Source organism: Netta rufina (genome assembly GCF_964035555.1).
Source record: "Netta rufina genome assembly, chromosome: 1".
NCBI lineage: Eukaryota > Metazoa > Chordata > Aves > Anseriformes > Anatidae > Netta > Netta rufina.
Window position 1 is genome coordinate 183,600,191 of NC_140123.1, and position 23,280 is coordinate 183,623,470.

A 23,280-nucleotide genomic window follows, 5' to 3' on the forward strand; every position below is an offset into this window, starting at 1 on the left:
AATACATTTAATATATTAATATAAAATTAAATAATTTATTTTTACTTTTCTAAGTGGAAGATGACAGAGGTAGCTAGATTTCCTCAAAAGCAATATTACACAGAAACAAATATTCCAAGCAACACAGGCATGCACAGTAAAGCAGTCATAGCTCACAAATCTATATAGCTCATCAACAATATTTTTTAAATAATGAGGTTACAAACCATGAAATATAGTTATATTGAATAATCAAGATCAAATCATTTTATAGGTAGGTTTATTTTGATGTTATACAATTAAGATATTGGTAAAAAAAATCTTCAAAATCAAGTAAATTGTATTAATCAATAGTTCAGTTACCTTCTTTAACTTCAGTTAACTTCGCTAAGAGTTATGTTTTTGTACTGGTAGGAATAGGCGTAGCTATTAAAAATTAACTTGCATTAGCCTGCTTGTTACTCCTAGGCAAAAATGATGTCATTGCTGGGATCTGAGCAAAGTACTTTTTCGCCCGGATATGTTTTTGTTTTATCCTGTGAATAAATGCTGCTTCATAAGCCTGAAAGAAAATCCAAATGCCATTAAATACAATGAAAATATTCATCAATCCACAGATTGCTTTATATTACAGACAGTATAAATAGTGACCCTTCAATGGACTAAGCCATATGATTTATTCATATACATTACAGAAGGAAATAAAACATTTTGTAGTTCTATACTGCTACCTTATGGTCCAACAGTGAAAATCACTAACCACTCCTTGTGAAATGTCATCTTTTAAAAACAGGAACACTTCTGGCATTTTTTATCCAAGATAAAATTCATTCATTTATTTTCAAGTAAAAAAAGTTGCATCTATCTTTTAAAAATTAAAAATGACAATGGCTAAATATCATCATTTGCAAATTGATAAATACAGGAAATTTCCTTACTAAGAATCAGAGTGATTAGTTACAAATAATCACTGCAGAAAGTGTTTTTCAGTGTTTGAGTCAGCAGTGATAATATTTTCACAATTTCTAGTGATTAGTACTATCTCAGATGATGCTGTAAATAAGCATAATATTTACTTGGAAAAAAAAAACAGGCAACTTTGCTATCTCTAGATAGCTTAAGAGGCTTTTTTTGTTTTTGTTTTTGTTTTAAATGAATGAGATCCAACTTACAGCATTTTAACATTGCCTCATTTTCTCTTATTTCACAATTACTTTTTGAAACAGAGCTTTGGCCATTACCAGTGAAGAAAGGCAATTCCTTGCTGGCCCGTTTCAATTTTTGTAGCAAGAGTTAACTACAAATACCATACAATTTTAAGGTAGGCTTGCGTATCTTATCTGTTGCTTTTCTGAGCTTTCTCCCACCTCCACTGAAGCAGGAGATGCAGAGGAACCTTCTGTGGCCCTCTGCCAATCATACAGTTGTTCTCCAACTTTGAACGAAGGCATTTGAAATAGGAAAAGTAATGGTTCTTCTCAAGGGTATATACAGAACATATACCAGCTTAGAACACATTTAATAAAAAGCGCATGAAATTCAAGACTTTTACTTGTCTTCACAGATGAAGTTTGTTTACTTTCGGCTTTTCATTGTAACTGAATAATATAAAAAAGCTGAAAAAATTCACTCTGTACTCTAATGTAGTTTAAATTTCATTACTTGGGCTGAATCCAATGACAGAGAAAGTTTAAATCCAAACAGAAAAAGGTTTTATTGCAGTTACATTAAAGTAATGAAATATTTTTACTACAATTTATCATTCATATTAAAAACACAAGTGTAACCTGTGGACCTAAACAAGTTAATGGCATTTCTGACTATGACATCCAGACTTAAGAAGTTAAACCAGGTAAATGCGTAATCAGAACCTCTGCCTGCTATAAAGCCAGTAACATAGATTCATGGATGCATTGTTAGACTCAGAGTGCCTGAAGAGCCTTACTGACTGGAAGTGAGATAGAGGAGTTGATAAAGGAATTTCCAGCTTGAAACTGATTTTAACTTTTAAAGGTAATGCTCATATAAACACAGCTGCTTGAAAACACAAGTTAGGCATGCACAGACAAAAATATAGATAGCTGAATTCCCTTTATCTTTAGAATGCCCTAACACATTTTGTTCCCAAAGCATAACTTCCACTGAGTAATTCTTTTCCTCTGTGAATTTTATTCTCAGATACTCTCAAGACTTCCATAACAACTAACATCAGAAGTTGCATTTGTGTTGCATACATACTGTGTTAGAAATTGAATTAAGAACATCCTGAATAAAAGAATGCTATACAACAACGGCCTTGGATCACTACTTATATAAATCAGAAACCTACAGGAGAGAGGCTTAATAATCCATTACTAATCACAAGACAAACACAGTCCCCAGGACTCTATTGTGCCACAGAAAATTGAATACTCTACCATATGATGTCCAGTGGAGTGAGTTATTTACCAGGCTACTATGTTTAGATATGGGACTTGGGGGTAGTGATATAAAAATACGCTGTTTCAATTACTTCTGTACCGATTCTTAAGTTTTCCCAACTCAGAGCTGCCATTACATTTTTATTATTTAATTATAAACTGTAGGACTACATTTTCAGTGGCACTTAAATGTAAGAAAGTGGTGCTATGTGAGAACGTAAGCTGGAACATTTTATTATGAGAAATCCTTAAGTTCCAGACAAAAGATTATACGTGCCATTCTGTTATTTGATGATAAATTTATGAGGCCAGAAACAAATGAGGCTAAAGCCTATACCAGACCAAAAGTACACAGGTGTTACAGTATTTAGAGCTTAGCATATTTTACATCCAGGCTGGCTATGTCGGAGCACAGATGAGGGAGCATCACAGATGTGGAATGGTTCTCAGTAAGCAGCATGGATGAGGCAACTTAGCTTCTTGAATTTCAGGTGGGAGAACCAGGGCAAGACAGTTTAGGTACGTGGATGTGAGCTGTAGTCTGCCAGCTGCCCTCTGGACTACTGCCTTGTCTATTTAATACTACAGACATAATTATTTAAACAGATATAGTGGGCCAACTTAAACATGCGTGAGTGTAAGGACTTTGGCCAAACATCACTACACACAGGATTCTATTAAAATGTAATAGAAGTATTGGAAACAAATTAAGCCCATTAAATTTTACCTCTTGAAGGTTACACAGCTTAAGATGTGCATCTGCCTCATCTTTAGTGAGAAGAACTGTGTTCCACGGAGACCACTCCTGCTGCTTATCCCATCTGACCATCACCAAATCATAGAGGTCACTGCAGGCACTAAGAGCGGACTGACAGCCCCAAATGTTCTCAATCATGTACTGTAGATCTTGCAGCTGAAATGGAAAATGGGTAAGAAAGAAGAACCTTATTTCATTCTACAAGAAGAACATGGTAACCATGTAAGAATCCAAGTCAGTCTTCAAATAAAATATTGTTCTATGCACATGTCATACAATCACTTGGTTAAAGATCATCTAGATATACACTACATCTTCCTCTAGCATGGTGTGGCAATTATCAACTACATTTTTATGTCATCTCTAAAATGCTACATTCTTACTTTGATTGTTTCTGCCAAAGGCAATTTCCCATCTTCCTTTGACATCCTGATTGCTTAAATGCTTTTATAAAACTTCTTAAATCTCATGTTTTTGTTTTCTCGCATGGCATGCTTTAACCTGCTCAGACTTCTTTGGTTAATAATAATAATCCATCTCTGTTATTACTGAGATGTTTACCATTTCATTCAGGGGTTCAGAATTACTGTTATCGAATTATTACTGTTATTACACTACTAAATTACTTCAAGTTTACATGTAGCCAGGATAATAAGGTGTGGAAAACGTAGGAAATTAGGCCAATAAAAACTCTCACCCATGACAGACCCTAAATTGCCTGCTCTGCTTCCTTCCCCTCACTCTGCTGTTGACGTGTAAGAGTTTATGGTGTTCGTGACTCTGTTACTCATTTTATCAAATGAGGTCACATATGATCAGGTAGCTACACTACAACATTAACAAAATATAATGGAAGGTCCGTTTGTAAAGCTTCTCTGGTACAGAAAGGTCTTTAGATATATTTTTCACCCATGTTTCAAGTTATTCTGCATTAATCTTGATTTAATTTATAACTAGCTGTCAGAAAACACTACTAAAACTTGGTAAAAACAGCATCGTAAATGAAGAAGAAGAATTTAAGACAGCAGTTACCACTGAACTTTGGTAAAGTTTTCAGTTGCCCTCCATTGATCCTTCTCTGTATCAGCCATGGAAACATTATTGGAAGATTTTTTATCTACAGGAGCCTGTAAACAACAGACTTTTAAACAGGTTTTCTTCCACCTAGCCTTTTGAAAAAGGCTCTTTTCTCTAAGGAGAAATCTTGATTTATTTTGTTAAAATAAACGTTTACACGCTATTTATTAAATTCCTGACAAAGGATGAATGAAAGTATACCAGCATGGTGCTTTAGTGACATACAGCCTAACGTATTCTCATCTATCTTGCTTCCAAAAATCCAGGAGCCCATCTAAATTATTTCCAGGGAAAATGTGGATAAAAGCTTGGCTTAGAACCTCCACTTATAATAAATGTGTGCCTACTAATTCCAGGAACATAGGATTACTGCTACATCTGGTCTTAAATCTGGTCCTGTGGGGCCTCCTTTATTAGGTTTCACTAATTGCTTCTATTTTCAGTATTTCCTCCTTTTCACAAAATTTTGAATAACTCCTATATCTTCTAAGAAGCCAGAAATCTGTCAGCAAACATATTAGCAAGTACTACTATTTATTTATTTTGTGTGTGTGTGTATGTGAAGCTGTAAAGAATTAGACTTTACAAAGTCTAAAGTTCTGAAAAGAATTCAGTAAAGTCTATATTGGAGTATATAAAGTCCCATGCAAAACAGATCTACAATCTGACTTTCTTTTTCCTGGATTATTTTTTTTTTTCCCTGAAAAAAACAGGCAAAAGTTTGTTCTATGTTAAAACTAGTCTACTTATGGGGGAAAGTTTTATTTAAGAGTCAACTTCTGCACTTTCTTGAGGTAGATATGTTTTGCTGTGAAAATTTACAGCTCATTGATTTCATAAGAAACTCAGTTCCTTCATCCCAATAACTTGTTCTGTTCTTACAAGAAACAGAAATGCCCTTCAAATACTGCCGTGTAACAGGTTGGGAGCAAGTATCAGAGAGCACTCAGCAGCTGAGACTGGGAAATGAGGGTAGGCAACGAACTGATAAAGGAGTGAAGAGTATTCATTAGTTCAAATGATCACGTCCATTAGGATTTTGCCCATCAAGAAAATCAAAGCCATACTCTGTACCATTGATTCTAAGGAGCACGGCATAGTTAAACCCTCTGAAAGAATTAAAGGCAGCCTCAGGACTTGACACAGCTGCTGATCTAACTCATTTTGATACCACAAAGCAGGTCTTTAGCTGTAGCAAGCTGAATTCAGCGGAGCTACACCCTAACACACGCCAACTGCTTTATTTGCCTTAACAGCACGTGAAGTGTTCAGCCCAAGCAGGGTTAGAATCAATACGCAAGACATATGAAGAAAAATCTTCTATCTTATCACAAAAGTCTTGCATCTATCCACAGACAATCCAGTTTTGGTACTGCACTGGACAATAAATCAAGCTGTCGTAGACGTTGCAAAAGACTTCTAGTTGTGCCAGAGTCATTTTTGATGCCTTGGAGCTGTTTTCTGGATACAGTGGAGTAGAGGACAAACAGCGGTTGTTAGGGGAAGAAAAAAAAAAAAAAAGCTTGGAAAAATGTAATAATTTAAAGAAACGTTTGAGAAAAGACAAAATTAATAACTTAAGATGCAAATCTCTGCTGTTTAGATATTTACAGCTCTGAAGAGAAAAAGTTAATTTGGATGAAAATGACATGGAGTGTCCAGAGATGCTGTAGTGGTAAAACTGCAATGGCAAGAGAGGGCTTTCAGTGTCAGCAGTTAAAAAACAGTCACGTTTCAGTGCATTAACGGCCACCAGCATTCTGCAAGGTCAAGCATCTGCTGTTCTAATGCAGCCAAGAGAGTTTGCTGGAAAAATTTTGTAAGTGATGTGATGTGAGAGACATCCAAGTGAGCTTGAAGGATGTTTACACGTTCAAATAAAGAAAAGAAACAAAAACAAACAAACAAACAAAAACTATTCAGCTTAAATAGAAACCAGTATTGACAAACAAGCATCTACTAAAACTCTTCTGTTATATTTCTTAACACAGGCATGATAATTAAAGATCCAATCTTACTTTTTGGCATATTGATGTCTGGCTTCTGTTTGCTTGGTTGCTGTTTTAGACATCCTGAAAATACAGTTCAAAACTGTCCTATGAATGTTGATGCCATAGAGATTCCTATTTCTAAATCCCAGAACGTTCAAATAAATTTGGGCTGTTCGATTTTCAAAAGATAATATTTTGCAATTACTTTAAAACTTTCCCAGTGGATATTGGATGTCAGATTCTTTTGTTGACAAAACAAATAGTAACAACTAGAAGAGACAGAGTTTGCCGAAGGTAGAGGCAAGAAGTTCTTTGAACTGAGTTGTTCTTGCAATGATCATTAAGAAACATTACCTACTTAGAAATGCTGCAGAAGACTACATATAATTACATATGATAGTAAATAATTTAGAAAAATAAAATATTTAGTGAATCGCTCTCACTGAGTGCAAAGCAGTAAAAATTCCAACTATACAGATGCTCTGCTGACATAAAACAGAATGTAAAGACCTTGTTTTCTTTATTTTTTCCTTCTGAGAATATAAAAAATTCACTTGTATTACCACAACAATTCAGAAAAAGGGGCTAAGGTTGTTTTACTAACACTATGTCTTCAGCAATACTCCAGCCACAAAAACATCACTGTTCCTTTACCAATGATGCCAGTGGCTTTAAGCAACAGTATCACCACAGCAGTAACAAAGAATCTGGATCATCTGTTTCTTTGACCTGCTAGCCAGTCTTCTACCTTCTTTTAATATATTGCTTGTAACCACAGCTACATTTCAAGAGCTCGAGTGCTTTTTCTTAATGGTAGTGAACATCACATATCACAGGGAGAAGTTTTTGTCGCTTTTAGCTTTTAGTTCTCTTCCTGTCAACTACATCCACAAAATAAAAGGAAAATTAGAGACAAAGCCACCAGTTTCCATTATTAGCAATGATCTCTCAGACAGTACCTGAACTAAGAAAACAATTTTAGTATCATCCTGGTAATCAGCTTCAGACTTCTTGAGATTTTCTAGTATAAGTCTGTACTTCAAAAATGATTCCCGTTGCCGAGCCTCATTATCAAGCTTGCAACACAAGTGACATCTGCCAATGGTGCGGGAATTAGCAGGAACAGGAAATTCAGTAGATGGTAAGTAATTTTCACAGCTATGACAGAAGTTAACATTTTTATAGAGCTTTAGAGGATCTGGTGGAACCTAAAAGATTTAAAAAAAAAAAAAAAAAAAGTTAATTTATCACAACATGATAATATCTTTGTATTACTTGTGTGCCACCCTAACTCTACCATGAATAGATTGTACATGTATTTATGCAAATGCTCTAATATTTAAAAGCTACTAATTAATTTTAAAATACTCATTATTTTTTTTTCTTTTAAATAGAAGACCAAAAGCCATTCTATTTTGTTACTGTTCTTGTTTAAACCAGTTATACAAATCAGTCAGTTTGTTTTTTTAAGATATACGAAGACCTTCTGCGCCAGTGCTCTTGCTAGTGCTTTTCTGTAAGCAGATTGTCATCTTTCCAGAATGGCTGATAACACAGAAAGCAGAAACCAATTCTTCAGCATTTAATTTTTCATGTGGAATCTGTTCTTCACATCAAAGATAAAGCCTTGAGCTTGCAGGCATATTAATACTTCAGCATAAAAATATGAAATCATCAAAACTCTGTGTCCAAAAGCAATACTGGGGAAGAAAGTGAACGAAACTTGCTAAAAACCTTATCCTCATCTTGCTTTGTGGTTCTGGAAGGAGTATAATGTAGTCTGTGCAGAAGGCCCATGTCTGTAATAGGGTAGCTTGAACAATCTGACAATCCCGCTACCCACTGTGGTCATCTGCCTTTCTTTGAAATGCCCAGAGGCTGTGGTCACTTTGACTGTCTGCTAATGAACTGCCGTCTTTTTTATGGTCTATGGGAGGTTACAAGGTTCAAAAATAGGTGCAGTTCAACCTTGAACTCAAGATACAGTGAACCAAAAGCTACAAAACCCAAGCATTTCCCATCCCCACTCTCTGCTATGACCCATCTAGGTAACCCTGATGATAAACGTAGTGAAAATTTACTGTTAGTTGATTCTAAAGCCCATTATCGTTTACTAGGTCCCTATCCTTGAGACACTATCAAACACCATAAGAGGAATCCTCTCCTGACATATGCAGAATACATGTCTTTTTTTTACTACAGTCTGGAGTTAGAAATTAAAAAAAAAACAAATCACACAACTTAAAAGAGGTATCTACCACTATCTCCCCTTCCTAGCTGGATCTGCTTTTCATGAAGTAACAATTGGTTGTACAACAGCAGCTCATCACTTTGACAATGGCAACGCTCCTCCTTCCTGGATTTGTGAGACATTACACCTTCTTCCAGTGGAAGAAAAAATGCTTTGCAATTATGTCATTTTCAGCTCTCTCTGTTGGTTGGTGTCGTTGCTGTTACAATTTCCTGTTACTACCTTGTAAGATCTGTAAGACCATTTACAGCGCTCTCTCTTTACGATCTGCTACTTCTCAGATTGTTAAAACCATGTTAAAACTATGCTTTCTCTATGACTATATAAGATGATTTGTATGAAAATTGTATGTATTTTTACTTCTTGAGGAACTCCTCCAGCAATTCTACAGCAAAAAGAAATAAAAAAGTATTCATGGTTTTCCACTCCCATTTTCTATCCTATTTTTTTTGGCTATTTGGTTTTATGGCTATTAACTCAGACTGCAAAACAGGAACAATACCTTAAGTATCTTTGCAACTTCAGGGTTAAACTTCGGTGTTTTAATATACTGTAGAAATAACGTACAAATTCTTTTCCTCAGTCCTTCTAAGTTGCATTCTTTCACCTCTCTTGACATAAGATCAACTTCTCTGTCAATTAATTCCACTATTTCCTTTGTTAATTCACATGCATGTTCCTGAAGGAAAGTACAGAATAAAAAGGGGGAAAAAACCAGTACAACAATATAACAAACAAAATATTTCTAACACAGATACAAAAGCAAACTATGGACACTATGCCATTCATTCACAGCCCCTTACATTCTCAATATGAACAGAAGAACCTGTAGTGTCTTAGGAAAATAACCTCTAAAAACACTAACGTAAAAAGCCAAACAACTAAGAATACTTACAGATTTTGCTTTAAGGAGCCTGTATGTATACTGAAGCTATGAAGAACTGCAAATCTGGAGGCACTAAAAAACACTGAGCATCTGACATGAGGCACAGAACACAGGCACAGTTTTGAGCCTCCAAAATCCCCAGGAAGTCCCTAAGGAGCTTTGGCTTCTTTTGGCACCCTCTGGCTATGTGACAGGAGGTGTAACATGTATACACAGTTGTGTTTTTTTGTTTTGTTTTGTTTTGTTTTGTTTTTTGTGTTTGTTTTTTTTTGTTTGTTTGCTTGTTTTTTGTTTTTATATATTTTAAAAGAAACAAAGACAAAACCACCCAACCAGTCAAAACACACACACTAAAGACCTGGGAGATTTATAAGCATCCTTGGAAATTAGTCATTTCAATACTTCAAATGCTTATAAAGAGATTCTCCAGGGATAGATAGCAGGTGACTAAGTTCAGGGTTTCTTCACCTAAAACATGTTAATTTACAGAAATTCTAGGCTTTGATTACTACAACAATGACTGTATTCAGATGGGCAAAAGTTCATAAATTAGCAATGCTCCCAATGTCATATTGACTTCAGATCAAATTCTGCTATTACCAAAGGCAACAGGAAGATGCTAGTTTGTTTCAGTAAGACCAGGAAACAACATTCTGTTCTAGTTTGATGTCAACTTACCATCTTGAAAGTGCCTTAAAGCTGAATTAAAAAAATAAGTAAATAAAAGGTTTAAAAGAAATGCAGCCAGCTTCTATTTCACTAAGAATCCTGGCAGTAGCAGTGGGGATGGGGAGTGAGAGGTAAAAGAAAAAAAAAAATCAGTATTTGCCAGCCATAAAAGTGGCAGCCAAACCAACAGAGAAATTATAAGGTTCTAAATGGGGAATCTTTCAATCAAAAGAACATCTGTTTCAAGAAAAACAAAAAAATAGTAACAGACACTCGCATCTCTGTCATGGTTTTCATCAAGTTGTTACAAATATTAAGCTAATCTTTGTCCTATATTTGTATTATGTTTTAATACACACACACACAAAAAAAAAAAAAAAGACCAAAAACTTAAAATTCTACCACAACTTGAAGAAAAACGCGTACATCACAAAGTGCAATATGAATTTAGAGTATACCTGGAATATAAATTATTCTCTCATGCTACATTAGACTCTTGCTGCCAGCTGATCATGCTGGCACCTATTTGCCAGAAGAAGTGTTGCATATGTATTGACATAATTAAATGACTGTACCTCTGGAAAGTGTAGCTTCAAGCCAAACATAAGTAGAAAAATAAAACATACCTCCACTGTACATCTGAGTGTTAACAGCACATCTACTCTCTCATCTTGTGGGATGTCATTCATGCTAACACTGCGGTAGATTTCAAGCAGTTCTCTGGCTCGGAGTGTGTACGGTGTATCCATTTCAGTGGTTTTTCCATCATATGCTTTCCATCTCTTGGGTTGTGCACACTTCAGAAACAATTTGTACAACTGAGCTATTATAAACTGATCACCAGCTGACCAAGTGCATTGTTACATCAGGTTTCACCAGAGCAAACACTGACTTGACTTTAATGCTTGGCTAACACAAAAGGCTAATTCTATTGTCGATATTTCTACAGTACCTTTTCCACCAGAGCAAGCATTCAATTGCACACTTTGTTTAAAATTGCAGGTCATGAAAATTTTGACTTGGAGTATATTAAAAATAAATAATATTCTCCTACAGGGATACGCTCTGCTTCTTTAAAGTGAATTTACTGACAGTAGTGTTGGAATACATTTGCTCTGTGTTTCATCTTGCAGTCATAAATCCCTCTAAACTATCAGTAAGATCAATGGGACTGTTGACTGTGTAAAGATCTCAAATTTAAGGCCTCAAAGGCTACTGCGGTGCAAGGCACCTCCAGGGAACTGTTCTATTTTCGCTAGCTGTACAGGCAGATAGAAGGCATAGACTGGTAAAGCTGACTAAGGTACAGTATGAATTTACAGCTTATTGGATACTTAGCTGGCTCCTGTTTTGCAGACCTAACTACAGACCATACTATTCCAATTCTCTTTGCACATCTTGAACTTCTGCAGTGAGAAGTTACATGGGATCAGCTGCACTACTCAGTTCGAAGAGTCCTGGCATTCTCCTCTTCCTGCAGGACTGGCTCTGGTTGCTGTCCACACTGATACAGTGTGGGGCTAATTAACCATGGAGACAGATATCTCAATCCAACAGAAAGATGGCATTCGAAACCCTCTCCCCATCATTGTCTAACACCACTCCTCTTCCTTAATCTTACACTGAGACAGTTATTTGTAATTTCACTGGGTGTGTTAATCATTCATTTTCACTGCATTTGGAACTTGAATATTCTCAAACACCTGTGAGCTTCACTTTGAGATCTCAGTGTCAGCTAACTAGAGCAACACTTCATGAAACCTTTGGATGCCTGAGTAGTTTTGTGGATATGATTTTAGTATCTATGTGATTATTATTATGATGATGATGGCTTGTGATGGTGGGAGGTCATACAAATAGCAAGAATGTTAGGTAGATAGAACAGATAGGAGCAGTCTTCACCACATCAAAATAGGGCTTTCGTCTTTTAAAATTATAAAATTAGGCAAGCAAAACAAAGACAAAGTAATTGAAAAGATGGCCTAATACTGGATAACGTTTAATTACTTTATCAGTAGGGATGGAACTATAATTAAAGTATTATTAATCAGAGATCACAATCCAGATCCAGAACTAATTAAGAAATGCAACAGCAAAATGGACATTAGTGAAAAGTAGAACTCGTCATTCCTTAATGAAATCTTTGAACTTCTGCAAAACCAGAAAGAAGCTGTTTTCTGTCAGGGAGAGAAAGGAGCATTCTAACGTAACTTCATGACTTTGTTACACTAACTTTGTACAGAACTAGAAATACTGAAAAAAAAAAAAAAAAGGCAAAAACCCACAAACTTAGAAGAAATATTATGTTGCCCATCTACCTTACGAAAAAGCTGCGACAATCATTGATTTCCACAGTGTACGTAACTGCAGTACATACATTTGATCCTCTACAAAGAAATCACTTTTTGTAAGACATAAAGGTCATCTGCTTATACTAGGGAGAGTCATTGAGCAGAGATTGCCTAGGACACAGTTACTGAAGCTAGGTTCCTTTGGTAAATTTACACAATCCAGCTATGAGCTAGCAGACTCAGGGCTGTACGCTGCAGACCACCTGTAACACAGACAACCTATGTTATGATCACATTTAAATTACTCAAATCAAGAAAACCTATCTGTAACTTCCTCACTACCTCATCAAAAAGGGTATTTTATAAAATGAAGCAAATTAAACAAACAATGAATGATGCAGCTTTTTATTGAAAAAATAAATACAGAGATCTCATCACTATGGACAGGATTTCGAGTGTTTCAGAAAGAATCTCAATTTTTAAATGCAGAGTTTATTATTTTCTTTATCTCCTGTGTTAGGCTGCTATCTATGTCAACGGGTTAGTCCAACACCAAACAAACACTACTGTTGAAATTATGTTAAAACAAAGAAGAAAAAAAGGGAAAAACAAACAAACAAACAAACAAGCAAGCAAGCAAACAAAACCATGAAAAGATGCAGAAATTAAGCTAACTAGCTTGTCAAATTAGAAAGAAATTAGTCTCTGTACTGAAACACAAAAGTATAAATGTAAAATATGAATAAATAAAATAGTAATAAGTGCTCCTGAAGTATGTCCACTGTTTGGAAAGAGACGTCTCTTGTCTCTCAGGTCTCTCATGAATCTCCAACCATCAGCTATCAATAGGAGTACTGAAGAACATTTTACTTCTGATTCCTAAATGCAAGAAAACTGTCTGGCTCCTGAGAATATATACCAGAAGTAATCTATACAGGGTAGCACACTGGAAAGCAGTGCAGAAAGGAAAAATAAAGATCGAGATACAGTTAAGAGGAAATATATTTGCTTTAGACTGAACCAGGCTTCTTTTCTTAGAAGGATGATAAAGGAATAGATGTTAAATAGTAGAAGCAAGTATTTAACATAGAAACGATTCGTGATTCTTGGTATCATTCCTAAATATTAAGTTTCTTTGTTTTTTGCACTCTTGATAGCAGTAACAGAGAATTCAGTCATGTCACGGCAATAAACCTGGTAGCAGTTCCCCCAATATTTCAGATAAGTAATTTGTTCATAATGAAGAAAGATGATAGACTTTATCAAATCATTTTCTGGGGGCCTGTTCCCATGCATCAATAATAAAATGAAGAGTTTCCTTTGGACAGAACTGCCACTTTTGAGCACTAAATAGTCTAAAAATTTTGTTATTCCCAAACTATTGCTGTTGCAGTATTTCTTTTCATAATTATTTCATATCCCCTGAAAGCAGGCAGAGAAAAAAAAATAATCTTCTGAGAGGTTAGATTGCTGTTTTAACTTAAAAGGACTTTATTTTTTGTACTTCACATTAAAGAGCCACTGAATGTAATGTCATTCTAAATCATCTTTATATGAACTAATTCTCTTTTTTGTTTTTCAAATAGATGAGAACCCAAAGAACACTCACATTAAATTTCATCCCTATGATTACAGAAAAATAAAATCTCAAGTTAGAATTGTAGTTCAGCCGAAACCAATGAGTTAATCACTGAGTTCAATAAGATACAAGATACAGTTAACGCTCTCTTGGGTTTCTATCCTGTACAGGAACACAGAGTAAATACTTCCTTTGAAGACAGGCATAAGATTATCTAGGAACAGAAGCCTGTGCTCAATGGGGAAATAAACAAAAAATCTAGCTCCTGCAGTATAACATTTTTGAGGAAAGAAAAAAAGAAAAAAAATAACTAATTAATTCTGTAGGGTAAAATTTAATTTTTACAAATACTTAATGCATAGTTCAAAGTTTGCATTTAAGTTTAAATGCAATAGCAAACTTTTCCACTATAGAGAGCAATGAACAGTACATACCAGAGGGAAGATCATTTAGTCGTTTGTTTTGTTTAGTGAAACTGAGTATTTTTGAAAGGTAAGCTTATAGGCAGATTTTTAAAGATACAGAAACTGATTAAGAAAGAACAGAGTTTCATGCATGAATTCTTACATTCTAATTCTCACAATACAAAATACAGAATAATATGCAGTGTCCTGATATTTTATAATGGCTTAAATTAGCCATTCTGAGTTCTGTTAGAACTTGAGCCTTGCATGATGCTAAAAGTGCCATCAGAATCACGTCCTTTATGCATGATGGTTACACAACACAAAATTAATCTGCTCTGTGCTGATTTTTGTATTATACATATACGCAGCTACTTTTGTATATGAAAAATCTCAAGTGACAGTCCTAATGATGTACTGATGCATTGTTCATCCTTCAATAATCAGTCACAGTGCTAGGGAATTTTCTCAGCTTGGAAAAAGAGCATCACTGACACGAACAACTAGAAAATCTGGATATAGAGAACATTAGGATTCACATGATTAACTTGTAAAGCTATAAAAGTTACTCTGGGCTGGTAATTTACAGATGCCTTTTCTCTTCCTGTATTTCGGAACTTTACATTTATGTTCAGCCTAAAACTACTTTACTGACCTTACTCAGAAAGTGCAGTACTGCTTTATGTTGATTCTCCTCATCTGCGTTTATTTTGTGTCTCCCAATGGAAGCAATCAGCTGTGCCTCTTCTTCTAGAAGTCCACAAAGTGCTGCCTTCCTTTCAGCTCCAGTAAGAGTTGCGTTAATCCGTTCAATCTCCTCCTGCCTCCATGCTACAGGTATAAATATTTTAGGTATTTTTTTAGATGCTTTCCAGTGAAATTCCTACTTTCCTATTTCAGACATAACATAATTATTAGTAATAATAATAAAAAAACAGTTTCTGTATTGGGAAATCGATTGTTATACATATTTTCAGTACACACAAAATGGCACAGAAATTAATGTAAATGATACAGGTGTTCTAAGAGTGTGTGAGCGTACATCAATTGCACACTGCCAAGTCATACTCCAAACTCAAAGACGATTTAACAGAAAAATGAAAAAGAAGAATAATTTAGTTTCTGTGGAAATGCAGGGTGCAATGATTTCTTCATGATTTTGCATCTCAAATAATAATGAGTCTCAAACAGCTGTGAATGATATGAACACAAGAATCATTTTAAACAAATGCTGATCAAACTTGCAAGACAAGATATCATGAAGATCCTCCCAACAGATTAAGAACAGCATCTTACTGCAGTGCCACTGGTTCTCAGTGCTTAGAAAACCACTGCTTCTCCCTGCAGAAAAGAGTAAAATCTAAAGAAGACTGACGTCATCCAAACCCAAGATAAAACTTGGCTGACAATCATGTTTAGCTCTTCAGGTCTTAACAGTGAATATTGAGTAGTATCATCTTTTGCCACCTAAGGCAGATGGAAACACACTTATAAATAGACAACCACTACTTCACTCTCCATTTCCTCTTCCAGAACCGAACCCTTTAAATAGAAGGAAGGGACACCAAGCCACTAGATAATAATCACAGCAGCAAGTGAATCAGTACATGCTGTATGAGCACCTGGCCTTCTAACTCACAGGGTCAAATCACCAAACCACAGGTATCTCCTACACTTTGAAGTATAAACTAAATACTTAATAACAAACATGCAGACACACCTATCATGGCTTATTTTGTGGTACCCCTTCTGATATGCAGCCTACGTGCCCTTACAGGAATCCCTCAGTAAAATCATTATGTTTATGGAAAGCTGTTTTGCTTTGCATACATCATAACAATTCCTGGCTTTTCTGAAGGGTCAGTTCCATTTCAAATACATCCTGATATTTTTGTAGGTAATTTTGTAAGACCCCAAGCTTCCATATTCCTGAATAGCATCTCAAAGTATCTTGTTATTATTTCAGAATATTTATACAAAAGCAAAACATGGGGTAGAGAAAACAATACAATGTGATGCACACTTACTGCAAAAGCCTATATCATCAGGTAAGATTAAAGGCAGGAGGAGGGAAGGGAGAGAGGTTTATTTTCTGCCCGTGGCTTCCTTATCTACAATACCTTATGTTTTCTATTTTAAAATATTTCAATCCATTTCCTTAAGGCTCTCCAAGCTTTGGTATTAATGTGACAGCTGTCTGACAAATTCTGAGTACCCAAAGATATATTTTAAAATAAAGCCATTTCTGCAAACAAAAGCACAGCATAGAATTAATTTACATGAAGCTTTATATGCCTGAAGGGGGCAGCAACTTCAAAGGCAGAGTTAATAAATACAATAAGCAATTTTGTACTTGCAGAGATGAAGGTGCTATGAAACAGTTATCCATACTCACCTAGGGTGAGTCATCATATACATACAATCAAGTTAAAGACATTCTTCTTAGATTATGTTTTACAGATAGAGATTGGATCATTATATTTTTTTTTCCTAGTGTTTTTATAGAGCAAATGAAGTTGTTCATACTTTTCAAATAACTAACAAATGTCTCTATATGCAGACACGTAGAATATTTAGATACATCTCGTTTGCACCAGACAGTCAGCAGGCAAGTTTTTGTACCAAAATGAATTGCTTCTACTGGCTGACCCTGTAATATTATCCCGGTGTTGTGATCAGCAGCAATAACCTTCACAATCTCTAGAGGACAATAACCTCATTCTATTACTGTCACAATGATTTAGCTTGTGTAGACTGGTGACACTATAAGAATGTAAAAGGAGTTTCAGATGCAGGTAGGAAAAAAAAACAAACCAACTTCCTAGAACCACTAAGCTCCGTTATAACAAAGAGCATGACTGCAAGTCTCCAGAGAAGCAACTAGTCAACAACAGTAAACAAAACAAAAGCAAGCAAACAAACAAACAAAAACCAGATTGATACCAGCCAATTGTTTTACAGCTTTTGAAGTGGCACGTGCTTCTCAGGTTGCCTAGATCTTAAATTCCTGAACACGCAAAACTGGAAGTTCTGTTATTTATGAATCCAACTGTATTAAATTAAGCAAAAAAGACTGTTATACAACAATAAGTTTTAAATCTAAGAATATCAGGGAAATCAGTGCTTAATCACAACTTTATCTCAGCTTTCTTGCTTCTATTGCAAATAAGCCTCTCCACGCACAAAGAATTAGATCACAGTCGATAGCACATTAACTAGGAAGAAGTTTAAAGAAATACTGGAGAAAATCAGATACTAAACAGTAGTCCTTGCCAGAAATTGAGAGAGAAAATAATCAGTTGAATATCTTGGGTTTTGATTATCAAGTTAGGCCTTTAAGAGTGCCCAATTCTTCAGAAATAAAAAGCAAATCTTCTCTGAGGAGAAAGAGGGAAGGAAAAAACAACCAACCAAGCACAAATCCCAGAAAGATACAATCCCCAAAATTTTAAATCTTAAAACCAGTAATAAATTTTTACATTTGTCACAGAGAACAGTAATATTTATATCACTTATACATTTAGACAAAGCGATTTGTTCTGTGCCACACAAAGTATGACAGAATTTAAGATAAGTGTGTAACCTGGGACTTCTTGAATCATGAGCCTAAGCTGTATGAAGAACATGCGGCCAAATTTATTTACTCAGTTTACAATAGGAAAAATAGTTGGGATGGTTTAAGGTACATCTGGTAGCTTTGCAATGAATCAGGTAATCCATTAGATCAGATCTGCATTAGGAACAGTAAGGTAAAAACTGCTAAAGAGTTATTATACCATAAGCAAGCACTGAAGGCTTAGATAAAATATGAGTTATAGAAGTGACAGTGCAAGCTTCTTGCTTAAAAGGAGACATTTTAAAAGAACTCTTGCAGGTTTTTTTTTTTTTTTTTAGTTTGTTTTTAATGTGCCGGTACATATCTTTCATTTTTGTTTTTCCAAAATGGCTAATTTTCTGTTATATTTACATTATTCTCCTGTTAGACTTTAAGCCAATTATCTGCAGTATTCACTTTATTTTGCCAGAAAAGTTTAGAGGTGCTTGCCTATATTAGACATCATCCACTCTGATAGGAGAAGTCTTTCAAGATGCTCTATAGGAGTCTTAACAGATTTTTAAATTTTTGACAGCAGTTTTGTGAAACATGGAATACATTAGAAAGGAAAAGAAATGGTGACAGAAGAGGACATGGACGAAAGCAAAAACTTAATTTCTCTTTAAATTTCTGGGCAAAATGTAACCCGTCATGAAAATATCTATATTAAACGGCAAACGATGGATCTTAATTGTGATTTCTTGATGGCATTATTTTCAGCAACTTATATGCATCAGAGTTACTTTAAACTTCTGATTCTTAAAAAAATAAGAAGTTGTTCCTCTAGCTGACCTTACATCATTACAGATGAAGGCAAAAACAAACAAACAGGCAAAAAAGTCCCACAAAACAGCACAAATACTAGCACCATTCTATAAGCTGATAATTTCCTAAAAAGCTTCTAGAAATATATAAAAGTCATGTAATGCCTTAAAAAAAACAAACAAAAAAACAAAAAACAACTTGCCAAAACCAGAAAAGTTTGTTTTCGACTGTACTCTTTTGCTGCTTTAAGAGCGTCCCTTTAAGAAAAACTTACATTCTAAAGCATGGTAAAGCAGCTCAAAGTCTTCTTTTGTTTTAGGGTTCAGTCTTCGCTCACGTTCCCTCCTCACTTTGTCTTCTTTCTCTTTTTTCTTTTTTAACTCTTCTTGTGCCTCCCATGCCAGCCTCAGTCTCTTTTCTTCCTTCAATTTTTGTACTAGTTTTCTAGCATGCCAACGGCGGAAATATTTCTGTAATACTATTACCTACATGTGATACAATACCAAAAAGTCATCAATTTAAAAACAAACAGCATAGCTATTTTGGGTTCCATTTCTACAAGATCTTAGGGGTGTCAGGTCATGCTAACCAAGCAAGTTCTTACAGAAAACTTCTAACCAGAAGATACTAAAGCATCTGGCTAAACGTATCAATACAATTATCTCACTTGGGGAAACCAATTGTTTATCCATTTAGTCAAACTGCCTATTTCAAGAAATTAAAATAAGACCTAGGGCATTTACAAAGCAGTGTCCAGAGGCTAACATGATGACAAGGCGTACTTAAGTTAGGTGCACAGTCACTGAGTAAGTGGCTTGCATGAAGAAACTTAAAATGCCTGAACAGCCAGCCCTGCACAATCACTGTACAGAATCTGCAGTCAGAATCACCTACAGGAAGCAACTCTGTGCACCAAAAAGAACCCACAAGCCCACTGTGTGTGTCAGGTCTGTTTATAAATAAATATATAAATACATACATACATACAAAAACACAAAATCCAGAAGTCAAATGCAAGTCGTGTAAATCCTAGTCCAATACTCCAGCTATTTGAGGCTGTACATGGCATTAAAGTCCTTCTGAGGATATGAGAATGCCATAGGGACAAGTGTATTTTAATCCCTAATAATATGTATGGAAGTTTACCTTAAAATAGATATCATTACATTCACAATGTGCAATATTTAAGAAACCATAAGGTCTCATTCAAATGTTGCTGAAAACACTAATATTGTAAATGTGCAGACACACACTTACCCTAAATCAGAAAGATTACCAAATGTGAAGATTAAGCTGACATTTGGAAGCTCACTGTTGAATTTACTCTTTGAACACTCCTTAAATATTCAAGTAACCTTTGTGCTACTTTACTTCACAGATACAGTTGCAAACAGAAGAGAACTTACAGCTTCAAGTCGACGTTTATGGTATTCTTCTGCTGTGAAATACTTTCCAGGTGTTATTAGTTTGTCAGTCACGCTTGACACATACAGGCCAACCTTAGTCATCTGTGTTGATGTTGGATTTGCTGTTTGTTGACGTTTATTTTTTTGAAACACAGTCTGGGGAAAAAACGCATGTCAAATTGTAACAAAATACAGAGATTGTATTGATCATCATTACAAGAAGTACAAAATTAGCTGTTTATAAACAAAAACAAAAAACACAAGCCTAATGATATTAATCCATTAAATACATTCACCTGCATACTTATTGCTGACTTACAGCCTCATTCCTATTTGAAATAATTGTGACAATGTTCTATTGTTTAGAAACAAATAATAATAATAATAATAATAATAATAAACATTCTAAAAAGACACTACAAAGCTATTACCTGTGTTTCCCTACAAAATAATGTAGTTCCTTTTTCAGGTCTTTTTTTGGGTATTGTTTGTGATCCTGCATTATGAAATTCCACTCCTGTTATTCTGTTCTTAAATCCACCCAGAAATGGTTTACGAAAAGTAGGTCTTTCAATTTTTACAGCTACATCTTGGAAGGTATCAGGATCTGTCCAAACAGAAGTTCCAAGACAGAAATATTGTTTCTTTTAGTAACAGATCGAGATTTTAAAATATTTGTTTATCTATCGAGATAGATACACATTTAAAAACACCATTTACCTGTTTGTACTCTGACAGTGATGACATCAGGCATGCGGTAATCCTGTTGAACTGCTTTCCTGGCAAAACGTCCCAGATCAAGATGCAACTCCTCACACTGGATAGTTTCATGAAATGTAGCCACACTCCACATAAGAGTTTTATTATCCTCAATTACGCTTCCTAAAAAATAAAAACAAAATTAATTTCTGATATGCTTCTCAAAACAAATAAAATACCTCTTTCAGGTTCACACCTAAATGATGTTATTGAAACATTGTAAGGCAGAATAATCATAGATTTTTAAGCTGGAAAACAGTTTGTTTCAACAGAAAGCTGAAGCAGTATTAGATACTATTTAAAGAGAGATCTAACGTAATGCTTTTACCACATAAAAAGTCATTCATATTCCAATTTAAAAAGTTATAGTAGCTAAATGTATGTTTTATTCTCAAGTAAATAATTTTATAAAGTTAGTCACGTACACAGTGAACCATTATTGAAAATCTTACTGAAACCCACTCCAGCTTAGACCCGATCTAAGCATATGATAGCTGAATCTGTGTGATCTTCCACACGTTACTTGACTTTGTGGTGTTGACTCAAAGACTATGAACCAGGTTTACTTAGCTTGAAACTCCAGACATTACTTCTTTTTGGTTTAGAGATAAGATACACCATCTGGCTTTGGTACAGTGCTCTTCCCAGGAAGTGATGACCAGCTACTTGAAATAAGAGCATCTGAACAGAACCCGGCCAAGAGGCAGGCAGGCAGCAGCTCTGTATTGTCACTCACTGTGCTCACACGTGGAATGGGATGCGCTACCTTCAGCTCTGAAGACCTAAGGAAGCAGGGTGCTGAATGGAAAAGGGGAAGTCACACAGGACAGAAGAGAGAAACATCAAGTAAATGCGGGAAGCACTGGAGTGTTTTGAGGACTGCAGGAGAAAGGCATGGAGTACAGAAGGGTGACAGGTAAGTTACAGGCGAACCTCAGAAAGGTAAAATAGCAAGGTGACTGCTATGATCTAGCCTAAATTAATAGAAGTCATGTTATATTTGAATTATGCACTGCTATTTTTAACACACCTGTACAAAACACATAAACATACTCATATACATTTCTGGAAACAAAGATTGCCCTATAAGATGTTCTATTAGTATACAAATTGCTATCACAATGTGAGATATATAATGCATTCTTCACCTTTTCAATCAAATTTTATATAATAATTTTAAAAGTCACTTCAAAACCAAAAACCTGCAAATGTGAACAGGAGGGTGTGAGGAGTGCAAGATGGCATAATCAAGTTGAAGAAAAAAATCTCCTTAAAGCACTAATGTCCAACGTTTTAACAAGTTCTTTACCTGTCACTGTCGAATTTGTCACATTCTCTGACAGCACTGCATCTTGAGATGTTTCTTTTTCCCTTTCTGAATTTTTTAATGCAAGTGAAGTAGGGTAACTTGTAGCACTAACAGGAGATGCATTCTCGGGTGATGCACTGAATGGGCCGTCTGGCTCACACGCACCTTGCTCACCATTTTCCATCGCTCTGAAAAACTTTTCCTAAATCCTCTCTCAACCAGCCTACTCAGAACAGCTGGATGACTTATTTTCATCCAGCTGCAAAACACTGAGCATCTTCACAGGTCTTTAGCACACACGACGCTCCACCACGGTGCCAGCGAGCAGCCAGCAGCCCCTATACATATGCATGTATGTATATAATGCATATATACATCGGTGAAATGTGCACAGGGAGGAATTCACAGCCAAACCAGCCGGCGGCCAGGCCCTCCCTCAGGGCGCACAGCCATGGGCTCACCTCCCCTCAGCGCCCCTCAGGGCGGGCACCACCAGGGGGCAGCGGGTCGGGCCGTTGGCCGCCCGCCTCCCCTTCTCTCCCCCCGGCTCGGGGCACGGCTGGGACCCCCGGTACCCCGGTGCTTTGCTCCTTTCCCCCCCGGCTCTGTCAGGGCGTCCCGAAGCAGCCGCTCCCTGCAACCATGGCAGCGCGGCCCCAGGCATGCGTCCTGAAGGGCGGCGGGGGACGCCGGGGAAATGGCGGCGGCGGCGCCGTGAGGGGACGGGGGCAGCACCACCGCAAAACCTCTCGCTTCGCATCGGCCCTGGCTTGTTACGAGGGGCGATGGAGGGTGTCGGGCATTTCCTCTGCGGGCAGGGGAAGGAAAGACCCGTGTGAGGGGATTCGAGGGGTGCGAAGCGACGAGGTGTTGCTACAGCTCGCACAGGTGTCTCAGCGCCATGCAGGAAAACCCCGAGTCCAGCGACCTCGCACAACTACTTTAGAGTTAAAAGGCACAGCTGTGTGGTGCCAGGCTCTGGGAAGACCCTGGTAAAAAAGTTATTTCAATATAATTACATATTTCAATATATGTTTGGAATTACATCTACACACCATGTAACAGTATACCGCATTCACGTTACAAAGTCTCACAGACTTCAGATTACGAACACAGACCTGCTTCCCATAAGGGCAGAAACA

General features: G+C 36.2%; 1 protein-coding gene across 1 annotated transcript; it reads right to left on the bottom strand.

Moving 5' to 3' along the window:
• Window positions 1-415: 415 nt before the first annotated feature.
• On the bottom strand, window positions 416-22,322 carry IQUB (IQ motif and ubiquitin domain containing; the record flags this gene model as incomplete). The annotated part of the gene is made up of 11 exons (XM_084306186.1): window positions 416-541; window positions 3,127-3,312; window positions 7,184-7,432; window positions 8,978-9,154; window positions 10,657-10,827; window positions 14,960-15,135; window positions 18,939-19,149; window positions 20,071-20,226; window positions 20,502-20,677; window positions 20,791-20,952; window positions 22,139-22,322. The coding sequence occupies 11 exons, from the start codon at window positions 22,320-22,322 to the stop codon at window positions 416-418; spliced, it is 1,974 nt and encodes a 657-aa protein (XP_084162312.1).
• Window positions 22,323-23,280: the final 958 nt, after the last annotated feature.